At 41.3% G+C, this 26,756-nt stretch overlaps 1 protein-coding gene across 3 annotated transcripts in view; it reads left to right on the forward strand.

Moving 5' to 3' along the window:
* The window catches only part of SH3RF2 (SH3 domain containing ring finger 2), a 119,341-nt gene that overhangs the window by 34,352 nt on the left and 58,233 nt on the right, over positions 1-26,756 (forward strand). For all 3 annotated transcript variants that reach the window (XM_071219507.1, XM_024575130.4, XM_053912553.2), the window contains exons 3-5: positions 10,926-11,195; positions 13,871-13,966; positions 23,279-23,599. In XM_071219507.1, coding sequence (XP_071075608.1) covers positions 10,926-11,195; positions 13,871-13,966; positions 23,279-23,599 — 687 coding nt within the window. The remainder of the gene's footprint in view (positions 1-10,925; positions 11,196-13,870; positions 13,967-23,278; positions 23,600-26,756) is intronic.

Raw genomic sequence — 26,756 nt, forward strand, 5'->3', positions numbered from 1 at the left:
TGTGAGGAGAATGGCCAGAGTCAGGAGTGGAGAGGTAAGAACCCAGTAAACCCCAGTCACATGAGCTGAGGCAAGTTGTAGCTTCCTGTGCCTTAGTTTCTTCCCCTACCAAGTAGGCATCATAATTCTTACTATGCAGTGTTGCGGGCAGAGCCCAATGACATAACAGATACAAAAGGATTTTTCTGACCCTATGCTAAAATCCCAATTGTAGAGACAAAAGTGCTAGTGTAGAGCAGTCTTTCACCTCTGGAGCCAGTGTGAGTTAGACAGTAAGCTATCCAGTGGTGTTGGATCAGACTCCTGCTGGCTCATGAAAGGCAGTATCACACGTGTCTTATGCCTTCCCAACTCCATATTCAGTCAAAGTAGGAGTATTTATAACCATGAAAACTGGCACAAATCAGAGCGCCCACCCCCAGTGGGTTTACCAGCACACCCCTGAGTGATTGGAGGAGGAGCAGCCCCAGGGCAGCAGCTGCCAAGGACTGTCCATCCACAACAAAAAAAAGATTTTTTGAAAGAGTGGCTCTATCACTTTTTCTGGCCATCTGAAATGGGCTGCCCAAGGTCAGCCCTGAGGGAGGAGAACAGGAGGGCCATTCCTTCAGGCAGACATTCCCAGACGTGCGTGAGGAGTGTGACACCGAGGTCATGGACCTAAGACTGGAGCCTCTCTGATCAACAGCTGCTGAGGGCTGCTGCTTTGGCTTGTGTGGCCAGCGATAAATTGGATTTCAATGTTCTGAATAGGTGAAAAAAAAATATCTCCTTGCTCCCTTCTGCTCCCTTTCCTGGAGCTACCAGCTGGCATTTTCTGTCACTCAGCATGGCTGCCTGCAGTAGGGATTATACACTTGATAAAGAAGACATGTGGAAAAGAAAAAGTCTATAACAGTAGGAGTCTCCCTAGCAGGTACCTTTGGAAACACTGGGATATGGACCTAGCTCAAAGCACATTTTAAATATTGGGGTCTGTTTTTTTAAAGGATGGTCTAGAAAAATACTATTGGTACCTGTGGCTAGCATCCCTGCATACTCCCCAATTCTGAAAAAAAAATAACTAGTTGGGCATGTTGGAATCTTATGTCAGGAGCAGAGATGGCAAAATATCAAAGGTGAAACTGGGTTTAAGTGGCATGGCGAGGTTGAATATTTATTCATTTATTCATTCATTCAACAAATTCTTTTTGAGTGCTCACTAGGTGCAGCTATATTATAAGTCCCATAAAGGCAGACATTGTGTCTGTCTTACTGTAGGCATTTGGTACATTTTTGTTGACTGAATGCGTGGATGGCATCACTTTGCTAGGTGCTAGGAGTATAAAGATGAACAATCATATAGACCATGCAGGGTTCAGATCTGATGGGCAGGCAGACAACTAAACCAGCAATTACAATACAAGGAGATGAGTCCTGTGATAGAGGAAGTATGGTGTCCAATGGCTCATAAAGAGGAGATTCAACTCAGCCTTGGGGGATAGTAAAGGCTTTCTGAAGAAAAAGATGAAGACATAAAGGCAATGCCAAGGATATTGGCTTTTATTTGGATGTGACCTTATGGAGAAAAAGAACTGTCCACATATTCTGTGATATCTCATATTCCTAGGAGGACTGTTAGCTCTATCTCAGAGTGAAAAAAGATTGCAGATAACTGCTGCAACCCTTCTATAGCTTAATCATAGGAGACGTTTTCCATTTCTCAGGGACTTCCAGGGGTTTCCCTAGATTCAGGCTTTCTACTTGAAAGAAATGACCCTATGACTAGTGGAACAAATGACATGTGGGTCTTTAGCTCTCTTCTTCTAATTCATTTTCCCCAAGGTCCTCAGAGCATTCACAGTCACTTTCATTCCTCCCCTCTGCAGGCTGGCCTGCTGGTGGCCCCTGCACCTCACCAGCAATTCTGAGGACGACCACCACATGCACAAAAGTAGACAGAACTGCCCAATTAATTGCCTTCTACCCATGACTCAAATCTCCATAGTTATCTACATTTTGCCACTTTGGTCCCATTTCAAATTTATCACCTTTGTTTCTGTAGTATTGTGAAGATACTCCTGGAGCATTGATCATTCATTTGCCTTAATGTCCTATTATCTTTAGAGTTGGAAGGAATGCTAAAAAAAAAAAAAAATCACCTCTTCTCTTTGCAGTTGAGTAAACTGAGGCCCAGAGAGGTTCAGTGCCTCACCCAGAGACATAAGATTCTAGCTGAGTATACCATCTGGGGGCCAACTCCAGCCCCCAGACCAGATTGACCCATTACCAGAAACATTTTGCTGCTTGCCTGGGTCATGTTGTCACTAGTCATTCCTCCTCTAGCTCCAGAAATCATCACGTGGAGGTGAAAGAGAGAAACAACTGGGGGGAGAAAGCCAGTGACCATGGAACCAAAGCTTTATTTGCCTAAGCCATGGGGGGGGGGTCATGTGACTCATCTTTCCTCCCTCTGCACGGTGGATTTTGCTCAGTTTCCCAGACCATATGGAAGAGACTCGGTCACCAGAAGCTGCACCTTTAGGAAAGCTCCCTGTGGAAATGCTGATAATGGAAGGGAGCAAAATCACCTCCCAGGATGAGTGAGACAGCTCCCCGCCTTGTCCTTCAGGCCTCCACGCACCTCTAGCCCTTCCCCACCCGTGCTTTGTGCCCTCCTGGAATGAGATGGCAACAGAAATGCTTTGGTTTCCTGGATAAGTCAGTGCTTACCCCACTGAATGTATCTTGGGCCTGGCACCTGGCACATTTCAAAAGCAATCTCAAGCTATTTATGAAGAGCCATCTTAAGTTAGGAGCCAGGGATATGGCAACAAACATGTTTGGGATTACCTGCTATGATGGGGGAATAGGTCACCCCAAAGCAATCTTAGAGAAAGGTTTGGAGGGAAAAATGAAAGCATGCTAAAGGGGCTGACAATTGTGAGTTGTTTTTTCTCTGCCCACTGGTGTAAACTCCTGCTTCCTTCACCTTTTTCCTACTATAAGATCCTAAATGGGAGACAGGAAGAACCAAGGGAAAGAAGTCTGGCATATCCTGGGACTAAGGGAAAGAAGTGCTTAATTGGTATTTTATTAAGAGAGGAGGGAAAGAATGTCATGGCTACTGACTCAACGTGGCAGGAGAGAAGTAAAGAAGGAAAGTGGAGAGCCGTGAGCCCCCCCGCTCCCTACCTGGGACTGGAAGGAGGGAGGTGTGAGGCAATAAAGACAGAAATACGTGACAAAAATCACAGGTTAGAGTTTTAGACACAGATGTAGGGTTAATAATAAGAATCTTCCTTATATCTGTTCCTTTCCCATCTCTCAGTATCTCTTACCTCCCTATTCTTTTCCTCCATAAAACTCACTCCAACTGGTAATTATGTATTTATCTCTTGATTTATAAGTTTGAGCTTTCTTTCTCCAACTACACAATGGTTGGCATAGTTGGCACTCAAAAAATTATTGAAGAATGAGGAACAAGTAGGGTTGTAAAAGTCAGGCCAGAAGGTGTAACAGCAAGCTCATTCCTCTCCTGTCCTCCCTTGGGCAAAATCTCTAAGAATCCTTGTTTATTGAATATTCATTATTTGCTGAGCAGTCTACTAAGCACTTCATGTAATTCATCTCATTACCCATGAGGTAATCTCAACAAACTCCTGAGGAAGTGTGTCCAGAGGTCCCCCAGACCCCCCTGGGATTCAACGATACACTAGAAGGGCTCACAGAACCCAGTAAAGCTGTTGTACTCACGGTTACAATGTATTACAGTGAGTGGACACAGATTAAATTTAGAAATGGGGAACACTGCACAGGGCAGAGTCCAGGAGAGACCAGGCACAAGCTTGCAGTTGTCCTCTCCAGAGGAGTTGTACAAAGAGCACTTATTTCTCCCAGCAGGAGTGCATGACAATGCACACAAATATTGCCAGCCAAGGAAGCTCACTAGAGACTGGACATCCCAGGACTTTTATTGGGTTTTGGTCAGGTAGGCATGACTGACTGCCTTCCCATGTGGTGGACCTTAGCTTCCAGTGCCCACACCTCCTGCCCCGAGATGTCAAGTTTCTGCTGCATGACCCAAGTCCATGCCCATAAATCACATTATTAGTGTAGACTCTGTGGTGTGTTCCAAGGCCCCAGGTCATCAAAGTCTCACCGATCAGGTAAGATATTTTAAAAGCTTAGAGGTTATCTCCCAGGTCAAGGGCCAAAACTTTCACTGAACCATGCACAGTTTGTATAACTCAGACTTGCTGAGCTTACTGCACAAAGAAGTATTAGAATTAGCCCCCATTTGTGGGTAATCCAAACTAAGAATCAGGAAGTGATTTGGCCAAAGTTGCAAAAGGCAGAATGAAAACCCACCTCCTCTTTGACTCTAATATCTGTATTCTGTTGAGCCCTAGTACCCATCCTGAACAAGTATGAAAATTCTCTATGAAAAAAGAGAAACTCACAAAACTCACATAGAGTATCTCATAAGCCTGGCCTCAAATTTGAATGCTCACGTTCAGGGATTTACACTTAGGAAGACCACAGTCACATGTGCCTTCTGGTGATCTCAAGCCCCCAAGGAGCAGAAGGTCTGGGCTCTGCCAAGGGCAGCCAGATCTGGCCCCATTGAGGGACTGCTGGGAGTTCTTCCTCAGCAGAGAAGGGGGAATGTGCACAAGGGCCAGCCAGCACTTTCTAATACACACTCCACTGCCCCCAAGACGCCTCGGAAAGGACTGTCAGGGAGGGAGGGAAGCAGGGTTGCTCAGCTGGCTAGGCAGAGATTAGGAAGTTAGGATCCAGGACAGTTAATTGCCCCTTTGTCTCAAGGGCACAGTGAAATTCTGGGGAAGTCACATTTACCTTAGCCAGCATTCCCAAAGCCATTTCTGCTAATCCTGCAAAGTAGTCCAGATGCAAATACAAAATCCATCAGCAGAGCAAACCTTCTGAGAAGCCAGTCAGCAAAGAAACCTGCCTGACTTTAACTCAGTGTTTCCTCAGCTTATTTCAGTATTGAACACTTTAGAGTGTGGGTAGCACCAAATGATTAAAACGCAGGGCAATTTGGAAAATATGACAAACTCTCCTTTATTTTCCAGCTTATGCCAAAAGATCCGATTTCAAATAATTATTATCAGTCCATATATATTAACCTTGCATGCATTCCTGGATGTGTCTTGATTAATTCATAAACTCTTTCATCCATCAGGCATTTATTAAACACTTGTTTATGTTCAGGGTTCAGAAGTAGAGATGCAGTGGTGCTTCAGACACAAGTCCTGAATTCTCCAGCAGAAAATTTGTAGCCTGGTGAATGATAACTTGAACCAAAGGCCAAGACACTTTCTTCTTGGCTCCATTCTGCAGCGATGAGTGATCTCATGACCAGCTCAGAGAAGTAAGCAGGTAGCTCAGCATGTTGATTTTGGCCCCAGATGATGCCAGGAGTAGAGAGAACCAGGCCAACTCCTTTCTAAATGAGTGGGAAGTGTCACTGGTGCATGGTGAAGAACCAGTCATGTAGTCGCAGGTGGAGTTCTTACCTCCAGCTCACCTTTCCCCTTGTGCGCATCACTGTGGTGTTTCTGCTCCACTTGGTCTCCTTTTCTGTTACCCTGATATCACACCACATGCCTTCTTTATGATTTTCAAATACAAAATAAACTCAGGACTCATTGGCAGCTAGGCTGCCTGCTATTTCTGAAGTCTGCTATTTGAACATTCCATTGTTATACATTTTTGTCATTTCTGGATTTTTAATATGTATTAGTCAGGACTTGTTCAGTTTTAAGTGTCAAAAATACCTTCAAGTAGTTTAGTATAAATACTACCTTGAGGATATGACTTCATTTAACTGAGTATCCTTCTGGCACAGCTGGATCTAGGTGTCCAAATTGTATTGTCAGGGCTCCATTTATCCAGTTATCTATCTTTTTCACTATATCTCTGGTTCTGCTGCCTTCTACGGCTTTATTCAGGACAGTGTGTCTATCATTTGGGAAATACCACCGCTGATGGTCCACAGCTTACCACTCAAGGCTCATGATCCAAAAGTAAGACTCTGTTCTTGGCCTCTATATATCAAACTTCAAAGAAGATTCAAATCAGCCCTGTGTGGGCACATGCCTGACCTGTACCAAGCACTGTGCCAGGGGCATCTGGGCACTCTACCTGGCCAGCCTGGACCACATAACCCTGTGTGTGTGGTGTGACCAGAGTGAATGACGTGCCTGTCAGGAGAGTAGACAGGTTTCTCAGAGAACACATGCTTGCCATAATTTTACTACCTACATTCTTACTGACTCCGATGTATTTTTACTGCTAGTATCCTGCTCCCTTGCTTCTGGGTTCTATGCATGATCCCTCCATTAGAAGCACGGCCCTTCAGCGTGGTTTTTAGACCCTACTGAAAATTACAGGAGCATAGAAATCTTGAGCCTTTTGAATCTCAGAAAAGGAAAGTTTTTCAGGTACATACCAGCTTCCACTGGATTATCTAACTCTTTGGGAAACACCAGGGAAGAGAGTGTAGTAATGACCTGGCTGTGAGACCTCCACATCTACTTTTCCCCCTGCCCCTTCCTGCCTGCACCTGGGAAAACAATTATGGGTGATGAACGCTGTTCCCACCAAGACAACGGTGATTGCTGATATGGCACTTGGTGTCATTTTCCCTTGAGAGAACAGTCGAAGACCAGATAGAATCAACCAGCTGAGCCTCTTCAGGTGCTTAACTTTTATGTGAGGGCTTTGGAGTTCAATAATTCATGCTAATGCAGCCAGCGGGGAGCGCATTATATTCATACTCTATTCTGCCTTGATTACAAAACAGGGCCCGAGTGAGTTTTACTCAGGAGAAACGTGCATAGGTGACTTCAGCTGGATGAAAGGATGAGGCTGCTTTGAAGTCAAATGAGCCTAAGTCAGTCTCCGGGTGGCCATACACTAGCTGTGTGACTTTGTGTGGTAACATCAACATCTCAGAACTTCTGTTTCTTAATGGATAAAATGGGGGGATACCACTTCCTTCTCTGGGTTTTGAGATCATATGAATGAGAGGATACATGGACAGTGCAGTTGTGCAAAAATGTATGAAAATTTTCTATAGCTTCCGGAACCACAATAAATGTGAATTCTCTTCCCCTGACTTTCTCTCTCTCCCCCTTCCCTTCCTCCCTCTTGACTGTGTGGAAGCCAGTGTTTCCTGTAGGTATCAGTGTAGGACTGAGAACACCAGGGGAGGGATCACCCAGAATGAAAAGAAAGAAGGTGAAAAGAGTCTTTATGGTAAAAATAGAATTTACAATGAACTTTCACAGTACTTACCTCTACTGAGGGGAGAGAGAGAAAACAGGGTGACTCTGGGGGGCAGAGTAAATACACTTAATGGTACCCATTTTTTATAGTTCAGTGAAATCATCTATCAATATAAAAGCTTTTTTCTATTGTATGTCACTGTGGTCAATATAAATCTCCAGCAGTCAGAATCATCTGCAGGAAGTACCGCAAGTCACACTGTGAGCGGTACAGGCCTGAGTACACGTATTTCATTAAACGGCGGCTCTGACACACTCAAGTGGTCCAGTCACTTTGGAATATACGACTATCACTGGGCACATGAAGTAAAAATAATGCATAAGTTTAAATCCGTAGAGAAGGTATCAACCATCAACAAAAGGAAACTGTTCTGAATTAACATCCTAGGTGAAGAAAGTACCACAGTTGATACTTGGTGCCAGAATACTGGAGACGAAGTAGATTTAACTACACGTTGTGATGTTCTGTGTTCTCTCCAACTCCCACTGGGCAGTCCACCAGTGCCCTAGGGTCATTTATGGTCAACAAAACCATTAGTCCTATCTCAGGGTTTCAAAGTTAATGCATCTTCAAAGACATGTAAGCATTTACTTCAATTTTAGTTTTATATACATGCTCAGTAGTCATTAAAATACATAAGCCACTTGCACTGGCTCTCTTCCAGAAAAGAAGGAAAAAACCAGCATAGCCATTTATAAAACCACATCAAAACTTCATTGCTCCCATTTTAGCTAGAATAAGATATAACTCAGACGCAGATGCTGGGGGAGCTTGATAAAAATGCAGATACTTGAATTGTACTTGAAGAGGTTCCGGTCAGGCAGGTCAAGGATGGGACCCAGAAATCTGCACTTTTAACACCTGTCAGGATTCTCATACAGGTGAACCACAGGCATCATTTTGAAAAACACTGGCTGACTGGTTAAGAATTTGACTTGAGGATTGACAGGCCTGAGCTCAACTCTAGAACCTACCACTTTCTAGCTTCAGGAACTTGGGCAGCTTCTTAAGCTCTCTGATACCCAGTTTTCTAATCACAGTTTGTTATGAAAATGAAATAACTATATTGTGGAGTGCTTAGCATGGTGCCTGGCACATAGGAAGAAACAATAAATATTAGCTATTGATATTATTATTATGCAAAGCCAAAGGGCTTTCATTTTTTCCCTTAATTTAAAAATTCTTCCTTTCTTTCCTTTTCTTTTTATAAATCCAAAATAATGATGTATTAAACAAGATGGAAGTTTATTTAGCTTTCAGACAAAAGTCTGGAAGTAAAGTAGTTCAGGACTTCACTAGCAACTCGGCAACCCAGACAACTTCCTTTACTATTTATGTGTGCCCTTTAACCTCATTGTACAGGATGGCAGCTAGTGCTCCAGCAATTGTGTCTGTATTCCACATAGCTGAATGGAGGAAAGGAAAAAGAAAATTGGTCTCTCTCAGTAGGAACACTCCCTAAAAGTTACATAGACCCCACTGGCCAGAACTTAGTTGCCAAGGAAGGTGGAAAATGTGACTACTGTTCTAGGTGGTCATATAACTAGAAGAAAAAAATGTGATTTATTTCAATGGAAAACTGGGGAGAAGGAATATGGAGGGACAACCATTATTCCCTGATAGAGCCAACCCTAGGAGTTCGGCAGATTCAGATCATTCACCACAAATCTTCACTCTCATCCCATATCTATCTACCTGCTTATTTTTCAGGTAAGGACCATTGGTTGTGTGGTTTTCTGACCCTACTTAGCTTGGCTTATTTTCTTCCTAATTCCTCCCATGCCTTCTCCTTCTCATCCCTGAGTTTTATTTATTTATTTATTTATTTATATCCAATTTTAATAGGCAATACAATCATTTCATTGTAGAAAAGTTAGAAAACACAGCTAAACACTTAGGGAAACAATTTTTTTAACATTAAAAATCTTGCCACTTAAAAAGAACCACCCTTAAAATGCTGGTGAATAGCTATCTAGCATTTTCCCCAAGTAAAAAAAATATATATGTATGTATTTATAATGGAAGCCTAGTCTACACAACTGTCTTAACCTGTTCTGTACTACTTACCAGTATATTATGAGTAACTCAATGTTATTAATTATAGATCAACATCATCAATTTTAATAACCACAGGGTATGCCATTGTATGGGTACATCATAATTTATTTAGCCAATTCCATTTACCCACAACACTGTACCAAATAAACCTCCTAGCATGCTATCTTTGTTCGTGGTTTCCTGAAAATGAGCTGTGTTCCTGTGGTTTTCTGCCCCCTTGGGCTCTCTGTACGGTACCCAGAGACTCACAGAAAAGTACTGCTCTGCCATCCATCAGCAATATGGTGCTGTTCAGGTCTTGTCTCTACCCTTAAGCTGCTTGAAATTCCTTTTCAAATAAACATTGCAAACTCAAGAAGTTTCTTGAAGAACTGAATTAATGCCTTCTTACACCCCCTTATAAATAGCAAGGCTTCTCCCAGGAGAAGGGACTGTTTCACCCCAGTGCTGAGAAAAGCACAAAATCAAACACAATCTCAGATGACACTGATGGGCTTTCTATTAAACCTAAGTTATTAGAACTTTCAGTTTGCCCTGCTGACTTCAAGAAGACCAGAGTAAGGCCATTTCTGTGTGGAGACACCCATTTCAGTTAGAAAAAAAACTTTCATTTGACTGAAGTAATTATTTAGACATACAACAGATTTGACAAATTATGCTTTTTTAGCTATTTTTAAAAATTAACACGTGGTTTCTGGTTGATAATTTCTTTGTGTCAGTTGTGCTCCTAATGATGCAAACATTTGTGAGGTTTACAGTTTCTAAAGAAGGCTGAAGACAAATTACGTTGCATCACTCTTATACAACACTTTCTATTTGCATGGATTTTTCAGCTCAGTTTCTTCCAATTGATACTGAGGAATATGTAGAATTGTCATCATTAGCCCACCATTACAGGTGATGATGATAAGAGATGCCATTTATTAAGCACATCCTAGGTACCAAGCAATATGCTAAAAGCATTATGAATATTAGTTATTCCTCACAACTACCCTAATGAAGTGGGTATTCTATTACGACCCTATTTTATAAGTGAATATGGTTTAAGAAAGATTAGATAACTTGACCATGGTCACACAGGGGGAAAGAGGAGGAGCCAGGATTCAAAACCAGTGTTCAGGCCCCAGAGAGAGAGTCGTTGACTCACTTAAGTTCACACAGTGGTGGAGTTAAATCCAAAATCCTGTTCCCTGCGTAGTGGCCTGAGTTCAGATCCCATACCTACCATTTCCTAACTGTGTTACCTTGGGCAAGTTATTAAGCCACTCCATGCCTCAGTCACCCCACTTAGAAGTGGGGATAATTAGAGTGTCCATCTCAAAGATATGAGCCACAGACCATATAACTCTACTATATAATTCTACGTATAACTCATCACCTAATTCTACTCATTCATAACAATCTTATTCTGTTGTAAACATTGCATTCAATGTTTACAGATCCACAAGATGACCCACATCTAGCACTTAGCACACTGGAAGTGCTCAGCAGCTCGTTATTAATGTGATTCATTCTGTTGCCCCAGACTCTAAGCTAAGCACACATTTCATTGATCTGTGCCACTGCAGGTGCCTCGAGCAAAAGCCTTGTGCAACTACCGAGGGCAGAATCCCGGCGACCTGAGGTTTAATAAAGGAGATGTCATCCTCCTCCGGAGACAGCTGGATGAGAACTGGTACCAGGGGGAGATCAATGGAGTCCATGGGTTCTTCCCAGCCAGCTCTGTGGAGGTCATCAAGCAGCTGCCCCAGCCACCTCCACTTTGCCGGGCCCTCTACAATTTTGACCTACGAAATAAGGACAAGAATGACAACCAGGACTGCCTGACCTTCCTTAAGGTAAGATTCTGGGCTGCCACCAATGCCACTAGTGAACACATAGAGACTGTGGCAGAACCTGGAGCTGTTTGCTTATTTTTCTAAAATTATATATATTTTATAAGTGTCTATATATGTGTGTATAATTCTAACTACATAGGCATGAAATCACTAGAGAAATCTGCTAAGAACAGTTTGATAGAAATCCATAAACCGTTTCTATTGCCATTACAGAAATAAGTATTTACACATTTATTCATTTACTCTACAATCACTTGGAACACCTATTCCTTGCAGGCACTGGGGATACAGCACAAACAAGTCACAGTCCTAGTCCTCAGACAGAGTAAGGGGAAAAACAGACATGTGGACAGAAAATTGCAAACACAATTTGATAGCGTGCTTGCAAAACTCCTAAAGAGTTCTTACCTCTTTATCATGTATCTGTAAGGGTATTCTTGTTGACCAAGTTTTCATCACCTAATTCTTCTCACAACAGTCTGTTTTGTTGTAAACATTGCATTCAAAACACACACCATAACATAATTATGCTTCTATACATAAATAACCTCTTATAAGATAAATTTTCCAAGGACATTAATTACCTGAAAATTTTTTGCTTTCATCCTTCTACTAAAGTCTAGACTACTTTAATTCTCTGTGCTTCATATTTATTATTCCTTAACCATTCACACTTTCTCATAGAAACCATAGTTGGGGTGATTTTTATTCTCCGCTGCTTATGATAAATCAAATACAAAAAGTGGCCCTGTTACAATGGCTCAGGAAAAGTCTTCTGTTTTGTAAAATGTTCTTATTCCACCACTACCAGAAATGAGACTTACTTAGGATTCCCCCATTCTAGACAATCTCACTGTCCTTCATATTTTGAAATACTGACCATTATTGTCTTGTCCCCTAGGGAAGGTCATTATATGTCCCAAACTGTAAAATCTGTGCTTCAACAACAGTTAGAGGAAGGACAGTTTAATTCCACAAGCATTTACTCAGTATTTACTTTGTGTCAGGCATTAGACACTGGGCTCTAGAGACATAGCTGGAGGGAGACATAGGCAGGAAGCATCATCTGTTTGGGGGGTGTTTCTTTTGCCCCTTTCTGGGAATTTGTGAACCAGGACACTAACTCTACCAGCTCATTCATTCAGGAAGCCCATCCATGTGCCAAGCTGTCCAATGGGGATAAAGTGAGGAGTCACTCTTCCTACCTCCTCAGAGCCAGCAGCCCAGGGGAAGGAACAGACACACAAATGGGAAATTATGACAAGGAACCAGAAGAGGAACTTGATCCATTCTGGAGGGACATGGGAGGCTGAGACTGCACTAGGAAATCTCCTGGTCTTTCTGAACTCAGCATATCCAAATTAAACACATGACCTTTCCCTGGTGTTTTCTAGCTCATTAGGTTTTGCGATTTATCCACACATTCACTTACTCATGTATGTGTGCATTCAAAAGTATTGATGACTCCTAAAGGGGAGCCACCGTATTAGGTGCTGGAGACATGGACATGAACAAAACAGATGCAGGCCCTGCACACGTGGAGTTTACGTTTGGATGGGTAGATAGGCATTAGAGAAATAATAGCCTCTAAATGGGTAATTGCAAAGTGTCATAAGGACAGAAAAGTTCAGAAAAGACACAATGCAGTGAATGAGTTTAGACTGGGATTCATTTAAATTACTCAGGGGCATGAATCAGAAGGTCAAAAAGATCAGTGGGTGACTGTTCAGGTTTAGACTGACCAGCAGGGATCGATGCAGAAAGGTGTCCCTCATGGGGTACTCAGTGAGAAAGCCAATGCATCCTACATTTGTGTGAAGTACAAGAACAAGCAAAATGAACATCCATGCTAGGAGTCAGGAGAGTGGTTACCTCTCACTAGGTGATAGAAAAGGGTACAAAGGAGCCTTCTGGATGCTGGCAGTGTTCTGTACTCTTCATGGGGATGGGGGTTCCGTGGGTTCAGTCAATGCAAAAATTCACCAAGCTTTACATCTAAAATTTATGTACTTTATCATATTCATGTGTGTAAATTTTAGAATAGATTTTTAAAAGTAGTGTGGTTATATGTACATGTACATATGTTTTATCTTCATAGAAAAGATATGAAGGGGGCAAAAAGTGTTAACCATGGTGTTAACCGTGGTTGTACCTATATTGTGGTAGAATTTTTTCTTTGTTTTGCTCATCCTTATTTTTGAGTGTTTCTACAAATCTACATATGACTTTTGTAATGAGAAAAATTTAAATTAAAAGTCACTTTACATTTGATCCATTAAACATTGATAGGTTATGAAAAGTCCCCAAAATGAGAATGAAATGCATTCTTCCTTTTGCTAAGACATAAGTCTGTCTCCCTATGACTTCCACCTTGATTTCCACATCAGATTAATTTAAATGAAAAGCCCAGATTCTGCTGGTGACTGAAAATTAGAAACACTTCTAAGTTTTCCTGTTGGAGTCCATTGATGCTCCAAATTGTTTCTATTTCTCTCATGTCTTGGTGATCCTAATCCTGAACTTTATGGAGAAAGATCATTTACCAGGAAAACTTTGTAAATAAATCATGAAACAGCTACCTCTGGAACTCCACGCTGATGTCCACTGAGAGCTTTCAGTGGGCATCACCTGCCAACTAAGGATAAACACTGACCATGAGACTTTTTTTCTTTCAGGATGACATCATCACTGTCATCAGCCGAGTGGATGAAAACTGGGCAGAAGGAAAGTTAGGAGATAAAATAGGCATCTTCCCAATCTTGTTTGTTGAGGTACGTATCAAGTCTGCATCTGGTGCAAATTACTCAGAAAGGCACATGTACTATTGTGATTCCTGAGAGCAGTTTCTGTTTGACCTGGGGCTTATTAAGAACTAACTAGAGACTCTAAAGAAAAGATACCAGATGATAATATCCAGGTCTGGCAAGAGTGTGGGGCAATGGGCCTTTTCATTTTTCTGATAGGAATATAAAGTGGTGCCATCTGTCATATCCAAACTCAAATTCATATCAAGAATGTTATAAATGTGCATCTCCTTTGAATCAGCAATTCCACATCTGAAAGTGTATAGCAAGGTAATACTAAAACAAATACACAGAGATATATGCAAAATGTGCAAAAATGTTTTCCATAGCATTGTGTATAATGGTAAAAAAAAGAGAAATAATCTAAAACATAATAATCTAAAAAAAACATTTAGGATTTAGTTTTTAAAAATAATGGTGATAGCCCTGGCCAGAATAATTCAGTTGGTTGGAGCATCATTCCATACACCAAAAGGGTGGGGGTTTGATTCCTGGTCAGGACACATAACTAGGTTGTGGGTTCAATCTCCAGTCGGGGTGCATATGGGAGGCAAACAATCGATGCCTCTCTCTCTTTCTCCCCCTCTCCCTCTCCCCATTCCTCTTTCTCTAAAATCAATAAACATATTTTTTAAAAATTTTTAAATATAATGTTGATGGAAAAATATACACATACTAAAAATAATGATAGAAAATAATGGTCAGTATCATGGAGTGTTTGGTATTATGGAAAAATGTTTATCATTAAGTAAAATAAAGTTTAATGGATATAGAGTTTCAGATTTGGGAGAATGAAAAAGTTCTGGAGAGCTGTCTCACAACAATGTGAATACACTTAACACTGCTGAACTGTATACTTAAAAATGGTTCATACAGTAAATTTTGTTATATGTTTCTTACCATAATAAAAAGAAACAAATTAAACTATATAAAACTAGCTTTATAAATGTATATGTGTATATATTCATGAGTCAAGGACTAATGGGAAATGTACCAAAAACATTAACAATGGTGATCACCAGATGGTGAGAGTCTAGATGATTTTCATTGTTTCTGCTGGCTCGTATTTTGCAAATCTTCTGATAGGAGCACACACCACATGTAGGCTATTTACCTGGAGTCCCTGACCTCTGTAGCCTTCAGCCTCATCCACACTTTTTTTGTAATTTTTTTTTAATTTTTATTGTTATTCACTTACAGTTGTGTGCCTTTTCTCCCCATCCCTCCACCCAACCCCAGCTGAACCCACCTCCCTCCCCCACCTCCACCCTCCCCCTTGATTTGGTCCAAGTGTCCTTTATAGTAGTTCCTGTAATCCCCTCTTCCCACTGTCTCCACCCCACCCCCCCCTGGCCATTGTTAGATTGTTCATAATTTCAATGTCTCTGGTTATATTTTGTTTGCTTTTTTCTTCTATTGGTTATGTTCCAGTTCAAGGTGAGGTTATATGGTATTTCTCCCTAACCACCTGGCTTATTTCACTTAGCACAATGCTCTCCAGTTCCATCCATGCTGTTGCAAAGGGTATAAGCTCCTTCTTTCTCTCTGCTGTGTAGAATTCCATTGTGTAAATATACCATAGTTTTTGGATCCACTCGTTTGCTGATGGGCACTTAGGTTGCTTCCAGTACTTGGCTATTGTAAATTGTGCTGCTATGAACATTGGGGTGCACAGGTTCTATCGAGTTTCATTTTTTTGCAAATAGCTGTCCAGATCTCCCAACACCATCTGTTGAAGAGGCTGTTTTTGCTCCATTTTACGCTCCTGCCTCCTTTGTCAAACATTAATTGACCCTAGAGACTTGAGTGTATTTCTGGGCTCTCTTCTGTTCCATTGGTCTATGTGCCTGTTTTTATGCCAGTACCAGGCTGTTTTGATTACAGTGGCCTTGTAATACAGTTTGATATCAGGTATTGTGATCCCTCCTGCTTTGTTCTTCTTTCTCAAAATTGTTGCAGCTATTCGGGGTCGTTTATGGTTCCATGTAAATTTCTGAAATGTTTGTTCTATATCTGTGAAATATGTCATGGGTACTCTAATGGGGATTGCATTGAATCTATAAATTGCTTTGGGTAGTATGGCCATTTTGATGATGTTAATTGTTCCAATCCATGAGCATGGTACATGCTTCCATTTGTTTGTGTCTTCCTTAATTTCTTTCTTCAGTGTTGTGTAGTTTTCTGAGTACAGGTCTTTTACCTCCTTGGTTAGGTTTATTCCTAGGTACTTGATTTTTCTTGTTTCTCTATCAAATGGGATTTTTTTCCTGATTTCTGTTTCTGCAGTTTCGTTGTTGGTGTACAGGAATGCCTTTGATTTCTGAGTATTGACTTTGTATCCAGCTGTTTTGCCAAATTCATTTATTAGGTCGAGTAGTTTTTTTGTGGAGTCTATTGGATATTCCATGTACACTATCATGTCATCTGCAAACAGTGACAGTTTCATTTCCTCCTTTCCAATTTGGATGCCTTTTATTGCTTTTTCTTGTCTGACTGCTGTGGCTAGGACTTCCAATACTATGTTGAATAGGAGTGGTGAGAGAGGGCATCCTTGTCTTGTTCCTGACCTTAGTGGGAAAGGTTTAAGGTTCTGTCCATTGAGTATGATGTTGGCTGTAGGTCTCTCATATATGGCCTTTATTATGTTGAGGAATGCTCCCTCTATTCCCACTTTGCTGAGTTTTTTTTTTATCAGAAATGGGTGCTGTATCTTATCAAATGCTTTTTCTGCATCTATTGATATGATCATGTGATTTTTGTCTTTGCTGTTGTTGATGTGATGTATTATGGTTATTGATTTGCGAATATTGTACCATCCTTGCATCCCTGGGATGAATTCCACTTGGTCATGGTATATGATCTTTTTAATGTATTGCTGGATGCGGTTTGCCAATATTTTGTTGAGAATTTTAGCGTCTATGTTCATCAGCGATATTGGCCTGAAGTTTTCTTTCTTCGTTGTGTCTTTATCTCGTTTGGGGATTAGGATGATGCTGGCTTCATGAAAAGAATTTGGGAGTCTTCCATCAGTTTGGATTTTTTCGAATAGTCTGTGAAGGATAGGGGTTAGCTCTTCCTTAAATGCTTTGTAGAATTCTCCTGTGAAACCATCTGGTCCAGGGCTTTTGTGTGCTCGGAGTTTTTTGATGAGTGCTTCAATTTCGTCTGCTGTTATTGGTCTGTTCAGGTTTTCTGCTTCTTCTTCATTCAGTTTTGGAAGATTATATTTTTCTAGAAATGTGTCCATTTCACCTAGGTTTTCAAATTTCTTGGCATACAATTCTTCGTAGTAATTTCTTACACTCCTTTGTATTTCTGTGGTATCAGTTGTAATCTCTCCTCTTTCATTTCTAATTGTGTTTATTGGGATCCTCTCTCTTTTTTTCTTGATGAGCCTACTTAAAGGCTTGTCGATTTTGTTTATCTTTTCAAAGAACCAGCTCCTGGATTCGTTGATCCTTAGAATTGTGCTTTTAGTCTCTATGTCATTTAACTCTGCTCTGATCTTGGTTATTTCCTTCCTTCTGCTTGCTCTGGGCTGTCTTTGTTGTTGTTCCTCGAGTTCTTGTAGGCGTAGGGTTAGGTTGTTTGTTTGAAATGTTTCTATCTTTTTAAGGTAGGCCTGTATTGCCATCAATTTCCCTCTCAGGACTGCCTTTGCTGTGTCTCATAGGTTGTGGGTTGTTGTGAGTTCATTTTCATTTGCTTCCAGAAAGTTTTTGATTTTTTCCCTAATCTTGTTCTTGACCCACTCATTGTTTAATAGCATGCTATTCAGTCTCCATGATTTTGAGTGTTTTGGGTTTTTTTCCTTTGGGGTTGATTTGTAGTTTCAGTCCCTTGTGGTCAGACAAAATGCTTGATATGATTTCAATTTTCTGCAATTTGTTGAGGCTTGCTTTGTGTCCTATCATGTGGTCTATCTTTGAAAAAGTTCCATGGACACTTGAAAAGAATGTGTATTTTGCTTCTTTGGGATGAAAAGCTCTATATATATCAGTTAAGTCCATTTCATCTAGGGTATTGTTGAGTGACACAATATCCTTGTTGATATTTTGTTTGGAAGACCTGTCCATTTTTGATAGTGGGGTGTTAAATTTCCCTACTATAATTGTGTTGCTGTCAATATCTTTCTTGAAGTCCTCCAAGATTTTCTTTATGTATTTGGGTGCTCCTATGTTGGGTGCATATATATTTACAATGTTTATGTCTTCTTGGTGGATTCTTCCTTTGAGTATTATGAAGTGACCTTCTGGGTCTCTCGTTATGGCCCTTCTTTGGAAGTCTATTTTGTCTGATATGAGTATTGCTACCCCTGCTTTTCTTTCCTGTCCGTTTGCTTGGAAAATTTGTTTCCAGCCCTTCACTTTCAGTCTGTGTAAGTCTTTTTTCCTGAGATGGGTCTCTTGTAGGCAGCATATGTGTGGGTCATGTTTTCTTATCCATTCAGCTATTCTATGTCTTTTGATTGGAGCATTTAATCCATTTATGTTTAAGGTTATTATTGATAGGTAGTTATTCATTGCCATTTTTTCTTACCTGTGTTCCTCCCTCTTTCTCTTTTCCTTCCTTTCCTTAAAGCAGTCCTTTTAGCATCTCTTGCAGAGCTGGTTTGGTGGAAGTGTATTCTTTTAGATTTGTTTTGTCTGGGAAAGTCTTTCTTTGGCCTTCTATCTTGATTAAGAGCCTTGCTGGGTAAAGTAGTCTTGGTTGCAGGCCTCTGGTTCTCATGACTTGGAATATTTTTTGCCATTCTCTTCTGGCTTAGAGCGTTTCCATTGAGAAGTCAGTTGCTAACCTTATTGGGGCTCCCTTGTATGTTACTTCCTGTTTCTCCCTTGCTGCCTTTAAGATCCTCTCTTTGTCTTGGAATTTTGCCATTTTAATTATGATGTTTCTTGCCATGGGCCTCTTTGGGTTCCTCTTGCTTGGGACTCTCTGTGTTTCCTGGATTTGGGTGACTTTTTCTCTCCTCAGATTAGGGAAATTTCCCATCATTACTTTTTCAAACAGGTTTTCTATCCCTTGCTCTTCTTCTCCTTCTGCTATTCCTATTATACGGATATTGTTACGTTTCATGTTGTCCTGCATTTCCCTTATTACCTCTTCATTCTTTCTGAGCCTCTTTTCCTTTTCTTGCTCTTTCTGGGTGTTTTTTTTCTACTTTGTCCTCCAGCTCGCTGATCCGATCCTCTGCTTCATCAAGTCTGCTTTTCATTCCTTCTACTGTGTTCTTCAATTCAGAAATTGTATTCTTCCTTTCCTCTTGGCCCTTGTTGATAGTTTCTATGTCCTTTTTCATGTTGATATAGTTTGTAGTGAGTTCATTGTAGTTTCCCTGTAGTTTTTGGTAGTTCTCTTTGAGCTCAGAACGCTCAGTGAACTTCCTGATAACCATTGCTTTGAACTCAGTATCTGATAGTTGAGTTGCCTCTTTTTCAGTTAGCATTGTTTCTGAGGCTTCCTCCTTTCCTTTCATTTGGGGATTGTTTCTTTGTCTTCCCATTGTTTGTGAGACTCTTCTTGTTAGCCTCTGCTTCTTAAATTGATCTGTTCTGACTCCCTGGCTTTATGGTATGAACTTCTATGGTAGAATGCCAATCGCCTCACCCACACTTGAAGCAGGTCCTTACACATTTATAAGAGAGGGTTCATTTGGCTCAATGCATGTAGTGGGTGCTTATGAGACATAACGCATGAAAGGTAAGCAGTGGGAAGCTATGAAAGAAGTAAAAGGACTGCTCCCTGCCCTCCAGGAGCGCAGGATAGAACAAAGGCGTTACTGGAGAGAAGGAGCCAGTTCTTTCATTCATAAGAGCTGAAGTAGGCTCTGAAGTGAATGGTGTGTCCAGCTTCCACAGCTCTCTGTACCCCCTCTACTCTATCAGTGCTGAAGAGGTGAGAAGCAGAAGGGAGGGATGGAGAAAGGGTCCAGACAGCCAGGTCTTCTGTGGCTAATAAATTCTCCTTCTCAGTGCTTTTTCTCCTACTGAGGACTCTGCTGAGCCACCCAATCCCCTCTACCTGTTCAAATTTCACTATTTCACAAGGCTCAGCTAGAAACCCACTTTCTCCATATAATTTCAGCAACTAGTTGAACACTCATTTATCTCTTCTCTGAACACCTGGTGGGTATATTACTTGGACTTCATGGGCTAGCCTAGCACAGAACAAGTACTCCATAAAAAATCAAATTGCTGAACAAGTGAATGAATGGAAAAATATTTTGGAGGTTGTCAGAATAACCAGGAAAAGAACTTAGAGAAAAGACCATTGTGTGACTCCATCCTAAACATATATTTAATTATTCAATTAATTTTTCATCAAGTGCCTGCTATGTCAGGTCCTGTGCCAAGTTCTAAAGATATAAGACCGATGTGGATCCCTACTTTTAGATTGTGAAGTCAGACATTAATCAAGCGGTTATAAGTGTGATGAATGACACAAAGGATAAAGTAGAGGAAAATTTGCAAGGAGGGAGGGTATGATGTACAACTTTTCAGGACTGGGGGTCAGCAAATGCCTCATAAGCCAAGATCTGACAGATGATTTGGAGCCGTGTAGGTAAGGATGGAGGGAAGAGTGTTCTAGGGAATGCAGTAACATGTGCAAAAGTCCTGCAGGATGAGGAAGTATGATATATGCAAGGGACCAAAAGAATACTAGAGCTGAAACTTAGAGAGTAAGAGAGTGATGAAAAAAGGAAAGCAGGGAAATAAATGGGAGGCAGATTCAAGAGCTTTGTAAACCATCCTGTCTTAATGAGGATGAGCTAGGTTATGCTATGGTAATCAACAGCCCCCAAAATCTCAGGGGCTTAACAAAGAAAAAGTTATTTCTCACCCACATTATGTGCTCAATACAGAATAATGGTAGGCTCTGATAACACAAGTCATGCAAGAACCCAGAATGATGAGGCTGGGCCCTCCTGTGGTCATACCACCTGGAGCACATTCACCCCCTAGTGTGTGTGGCAGCAGAAGAGTGGGGAAGAGTGACTTGTGTATCAGCAAATGCCTCAGCTCAGAAGTGACACTTGTCATTCCCACTCATAGCCCAAGGGCCTGAACCAGTCACATAGCCCTACCTGTCTTTAAGTCTCCTGAGAAGTACAGGGGAGTACATAGAATACTTGGTGAGTATGGTTGTCTTTGACATAAGGTCAAAGTTCAGGCTTAAGCCAGAAGTCAATAGAAGCTATTGAAAGATTTTAAGAGAGGCAATGATTCCATGAGATTTGGGTTTCTTAAAGACTGTTCTGGCTACAGTGGGAAGAATGATTTGAAGAGAGGAAAGGGGGGAAAAAGAAAGAGCAGTTCAGAGCTACTTCATGGCTGAGTTAGAAGGTGACTGTGGCTTGGACCAATAGATTGGAAACAAGTAGACAGATTCAAGGACCTTTTGGAGGTGGATCCACCGGACTTGGAGGTGACAGAGTAGGGGAGAGGAAGTGGTCAAGGGTCAGGTGGCCTTTCTGATTTGTGTGCCTCAGTTAGTGGTGGAGCCATTTGCTGGGCTAGGCAACCTTGGCTGAAGAAGAACCATTACATTGACTGGGAGACAGTAGTTAAGATTTTTTTCATGATAACATTTATTAATAATTTGAAAAAATACTTTTTTTGAAATGCTGTGTATTTGAATCAGCTGCTATCTCATTATAGGAAGTAAAAATGGAAAGGCATCCAAAATTATAATCTCCAATAAATATACTCATCTCCATGTTGAAATATTTAATTTTAAAAAATTTTATACATAGAGCATAATTACCGTATTTTTTGGACTGTAAGATGCACTTCCCCACCCCCCAAATTTGGGAGGAAAATAGGGGTGCATTTTATAGTCCGAATGTTGCTTACCTGGCTCACTGGAGGGTGGGGGGAGATGGAACGGGTTTTTTTTTTCCTATTTTCCTCCTCTAAAACCTAGGTACATCTTATGGTCTAGTGCGTCTCATAGTCTGAAAAATATGGTAGCAGCCCAAGCCGTGTGTTACTTAATAGTTTTTCCAACAAAAACATTTGAACCTTCAAAGAGAAAACCATTTTTCCATTAATACATGTTCTCCAACACCCATGAGTGTTTCAAAGATCATATGGGCATTTTCAGCAAAGGTGCTCAGAGACTTTTAGTTCACCTTTATAATTAATAAGAGAGGGGGACAAGTTATTGGTAAGTAAGTTAGCGTTCAAATGGTTAAGATTCTAAAGACAGAGATCAGCTACAACTAATCTCTATTTGGACACATGGGTAGTGCTGAAATTTTTGCACATGAGAGCTCACATGGTCCTTCAAGGAGCTTCTTCATAGCTGGGGGGAGGGGTAATTGTGGGTAATAACATATTTCAGGTTTCTGAAAGAAATGAACACACAGGGGGCCTTGATAGGCAGGGTATCCAAAATATAATGCAGTCACTGGTTGTGCTAGAACTGCTTGGTGCTAGATTGCAAGACAAGGTTGTTATATTTTCAGGAATTTTGCCAGTCAGTTATTAAACCATTGGTAGATATTTACACCACAGAAATTGATAGACTCTACAAGTCAGGGTATTGTTTGTTTGGTTGGTTGTTTTTCTGGTTTATCAGCACACCACTAAGAGGCATAGAGCAACAGAGAATGGTGATAAGATGGGAGTATTTAAAGGAACTAGAAAAAGATAGTCTGAGCGTAAATACTCAAGATCCTGTAAATCCATTCATTTACATTCTGGCTCAAACATTTATCAAATGTATGAACTTGAGCAACTGTATCCACGCATTATTCTACAAACACTCATAAGCATCCACTCTGGGGTACAGCAAAGGAGATAACAGTCCAGTGACGGGGAGGAAAGTCAGTGATTACAGGATGGGATGCTGCCATGATGGGAAAGTACAGGGCTACAGGGACACCAAGAAGCACAAGTTACCAATGCAGGGCTGATTGACAGGTGGCTGAAGGGGGAGGGGAGGAGTCCACTAGGTGGAAAGGGTTGGGATGTGAGAGGGAGCAATTAGTAAAGGAGGACTTGCTCCCCAACAGGGAAGAGTATCATGGCTTGTTTTTTAACACTTTGGACCTCAGGAAAAGAGGAAAAGAGTAGACCCACTTTGCAAGGGAGTGGTGGGAATTTATTGATGTAGCAAAGAAACTGGAACTTATTGGTCAAAGCTAGAAGCTGACCAAGGAATGGTGAGTGAGGTGGTGGCATCTGAACCAGCTTCAGACTAGCCCAGGTAAGACTTCGCTGCTTATGTTAGATCAGGAAGACTAACTTCTCATCCAACCTTTTGTCTTTTCAGCCAAACCTCACAGCGAGATACCTGCTAGAGAAGAACAAAGGCCATCAGCCATCCCGCACAAAGAGCCTGTCTCTGATGTCATCCTCCAGAGGCAAAGCCAACAACGCACCTACTCTCCGAAGGGGCCCTGGGTCTAGGAGGAAGGGGCCTGGGCAGTTCTCCATCACAACAGCCTTGAACACCCTCAACAGGATGGTCCATTCCCCCTTGGGGCACCACATGGTGGAGATAAGCACCCCAGTCCTAATCAGCTCCAGCAACCCCTCTGTGACCATGCCACACATGGAGAAAGCAGATGTTCTCCCCAGCTCTGCAGGACAGGTAGGCAACAAACCTCTGGCGTCCAAGTGATCCACACCATGTTACAAGCACAACTGGATGTTTAGTACCTGCTAAGCACCCACGATGCATAATAGTAATTAATGCCATGTGTATTATGTATATTCACAGCCTGTGAATTAGGTATTATTGTTGTTATCCCCACTTTACAGATGAGGCTTAGAGGAGTTTAAGCCATTTTCTAGAGGGGGTTCTGGCATCAAAATTTGAAAATTTACTGTTCCATTCTCTGGCAAGGTACTAGGCATCATGTGGAAAAGAAGAAAAAGAAATGATAGGTTATTGGGTGTTTTTAGAACCAGCTATATCACTTGCAGGACTGAGTGAAAATCAAAATGCAGCTCCCTTGCTCAGAAATGATTAAGAATTTCAAGAAGGCAACAGGAGAGCATTAAACCAAGTGGAGGGCACTGCTAAGCATGGACCCTGTGTGACCACACATGTCTCACACCCATGCAGCCAGGCCTGCGTGTTTTCATACGGAGCATCTAATGAGAGACTGTCTGTGAAGTGCTCAGCACAATGCCAGGCACATACCAAGCACCCAAGAAGCATTAGCTCTTAATACTATTATTACCAAGCCTGGTCACTGAGTTGCAAACTGAAGGGAGATAAAGCAGGGGTGATTGTGGCACTCCAGAAGGAGAAGTGCTTCTGACAGCATGTGGCTATTTAGGGTGAAGGGCCCTTGAGAAGATGAAGGACTGGAGGTGTGAGGCAAAGTAATTAAGAACTGCGTGTTGGGTATTCTGCTGAAAACACGCTCTGGAACCATGCAGGTGGCAACTCAAGAGGGCAAACCTCAACTTGCACTGATGTATTTTTCTTTTAAAGCTATAAATCTTGTTTTTAAACATGAATCTCTACCTTGGGATTAAATGGCTTAATTGGATTCTAATCCCTTTTTAACAGGAAGGGAGGAGGAAAAAGTCAAGGGCTCCTGAAAGACCTGTGTGCTGGTCTAAAAGGAAAACAATCACCTTTTTAACCCTTCCTATCTTACACCACTGTCTGGGTCAATGAGAGTCTGGCTGTTCACATAACCCTGCCCACTGCCTGCACTATGCACACGTGCAAATACACTTTCCCCTCCATATACACTCTTCTCACGTTAATAATAATAATAATAATAATAATAAACATAAATCTCACATTCTACACACATTCAAAACACATTTTTACTAGTACATACACACTTTGCACCCAGTTCTCCCTCCACCACACAAAAACACACACACCAGGCCTATTGACTCACAATTAAGCCAAAGAGTGACAGAATTTTTCTGAAACTGTTCTTTATATAGAGACAGAGGTATATAAAGTATAGCCCACACTCAGTAGATATAAGCTGGCTCATCCAGGTGTAAGTCAGCTTCTCAAAAGATTTAGCCACGTCACTTTCTACATGTCTTTGTCATTCTTCTTCCTACTCATTTACCTCATCTACAGAGAGGTTGTCCAGGAAGGAAGAATCCCAGTAGGATTCAAAACCAGTAGTACTGTATTTCTCCCTGGTTTTCACAACCAGTGAGAATTCCAAAATGTGTTCTGTGCACATCCTACTCCCAGGGAAATACTGCATGGTGTTGGTAACCTTTTCTCCATCAAATGGCTGTGGATTTGGTGTTATCAAAAATTCTTAAAATGTTCCACTTGTGAGCTACATCTAATGACGAAAGCAAAGCTGAACAAATGATAAGTTCTCCTGCTTCCTTTTTCTCTAACATCCTAGAGAGCTGTGCTTGGGTCTAACTTAGCAAGCTCCCCCCTACCTACCTCATCCCAGTACCTGCACAGTGCCTAGTCCCTAACAAGTGCTCAGTAAACCAAGGAATCAAGACTTTTGACTTAAACATCTGGGCAGATGGTGGTAGCATATACTTAGGGAATATTGAGGAGGAATATTTTCCTATGGAAAGATTACAGGTTGGTATAACTTTTTCAACCAATAAGCATCTGTTGAGTGTTGCAATGTACTAGTAGCCATGGTAAGCACTGGGGATTCTACTACCAAAACAACAAGAACAGCAATAATAATCTCAAACATTTATTGAAACTAATAGGATGGATGGATGGATAGGTAGATGATAGATAGAGATAGATGATAGATAGATAGATAGATAGATAGATAGATAGATAGATAGATAGATAATAGAAAGAATAATACCCTCTAATAACAAAGTCATTTTTGACTGAGTCCTGACCTCCACTCCAATCTATGGTAAGATTCTCCTTTGTAGAAGTATTATCATTACTTTATAGCAAAGTGATTAAGTCCCCAAAGCAAAAATTATTTGGCCCAAGTTCATGTAGTTAGTAACAGTGAGAGTCTGGAATGACCCTCGCACTGTCTGATTTTGGAGCACAGGCTCTGTCACAACACTGTGCCCTCAACAGAGACCTCATCCAGCAACATCATTGTGTCAATGCTGTTTACCTTGGATCTCTGTAGCTTCCCTTTTCTTGGAATCTTCTCTTGACTCCAAGACCTTCCAACATTCCCTTTCCTGCCCACCTCTCAATAAAGGCTTGGCCCTAAGTCATTTGCACCTGGAGAAGGTTTTCATTTGCTATCACTTTGTTCCTTTGTAAACTTCCCAGCTGTGTCTAAGCATTGTGTATGGTACTGAAGGCACCAGGAGTAAACTGTTGCCCTTAAGGAATTCATCACCCAGCAGGGATACAGAAAATAAATGACTGTAGTGCAGTTAAGCTTCCGAAAGGGAGATGAAGACCCTGACAGCACCCATGCTGACTTAGGTGGTGAAGAGACTTGGAAGTTAACAACATAGAACTGTAGACTGGGAAAGTCAATCCCTTTTCAGCTTCCCTTGAGCCCCTTGACACATTCAGAAGGTCTCAGCTTGATGCTAGCTAGTCTGGCTTTAACACCTCTCCACTGTTTGCTAATCTCCTCTAGCAGGATGAGAGAGCAAAGCCTCAGGCTTGGAGCTCCGGGCAAGCTATTGCCCATCTCTGAATTGAATCACACTGTGTTTTTTATTATTTATTTGCATATTAGGAATGTTTTTCCTCCAGAGTCACCCTTCTGTGACTGTGGAGGAAAAAGTCCAGGAAAATTTTTTAAGGAAGAGAGTCTCTTGAAAACATGCCCAGGCCCCACCAACTAGGTAGGGGT

The sequence above is a fragment of the Desmodus rotundus genome, chromosome 10 (assembly GCF_022682495.2).
Source record: "Desmodus rotundus isolate HL8 chromosome 10, HLdesRot8A.1, whole genome shotgun sequence".
NCBI classification, from domain to species: Eukaryota; Metazoa; Chordata; class Mammalia; order Chiroptera; family Phyllostomidae; genus Desmodus; species Desmodus rotundus.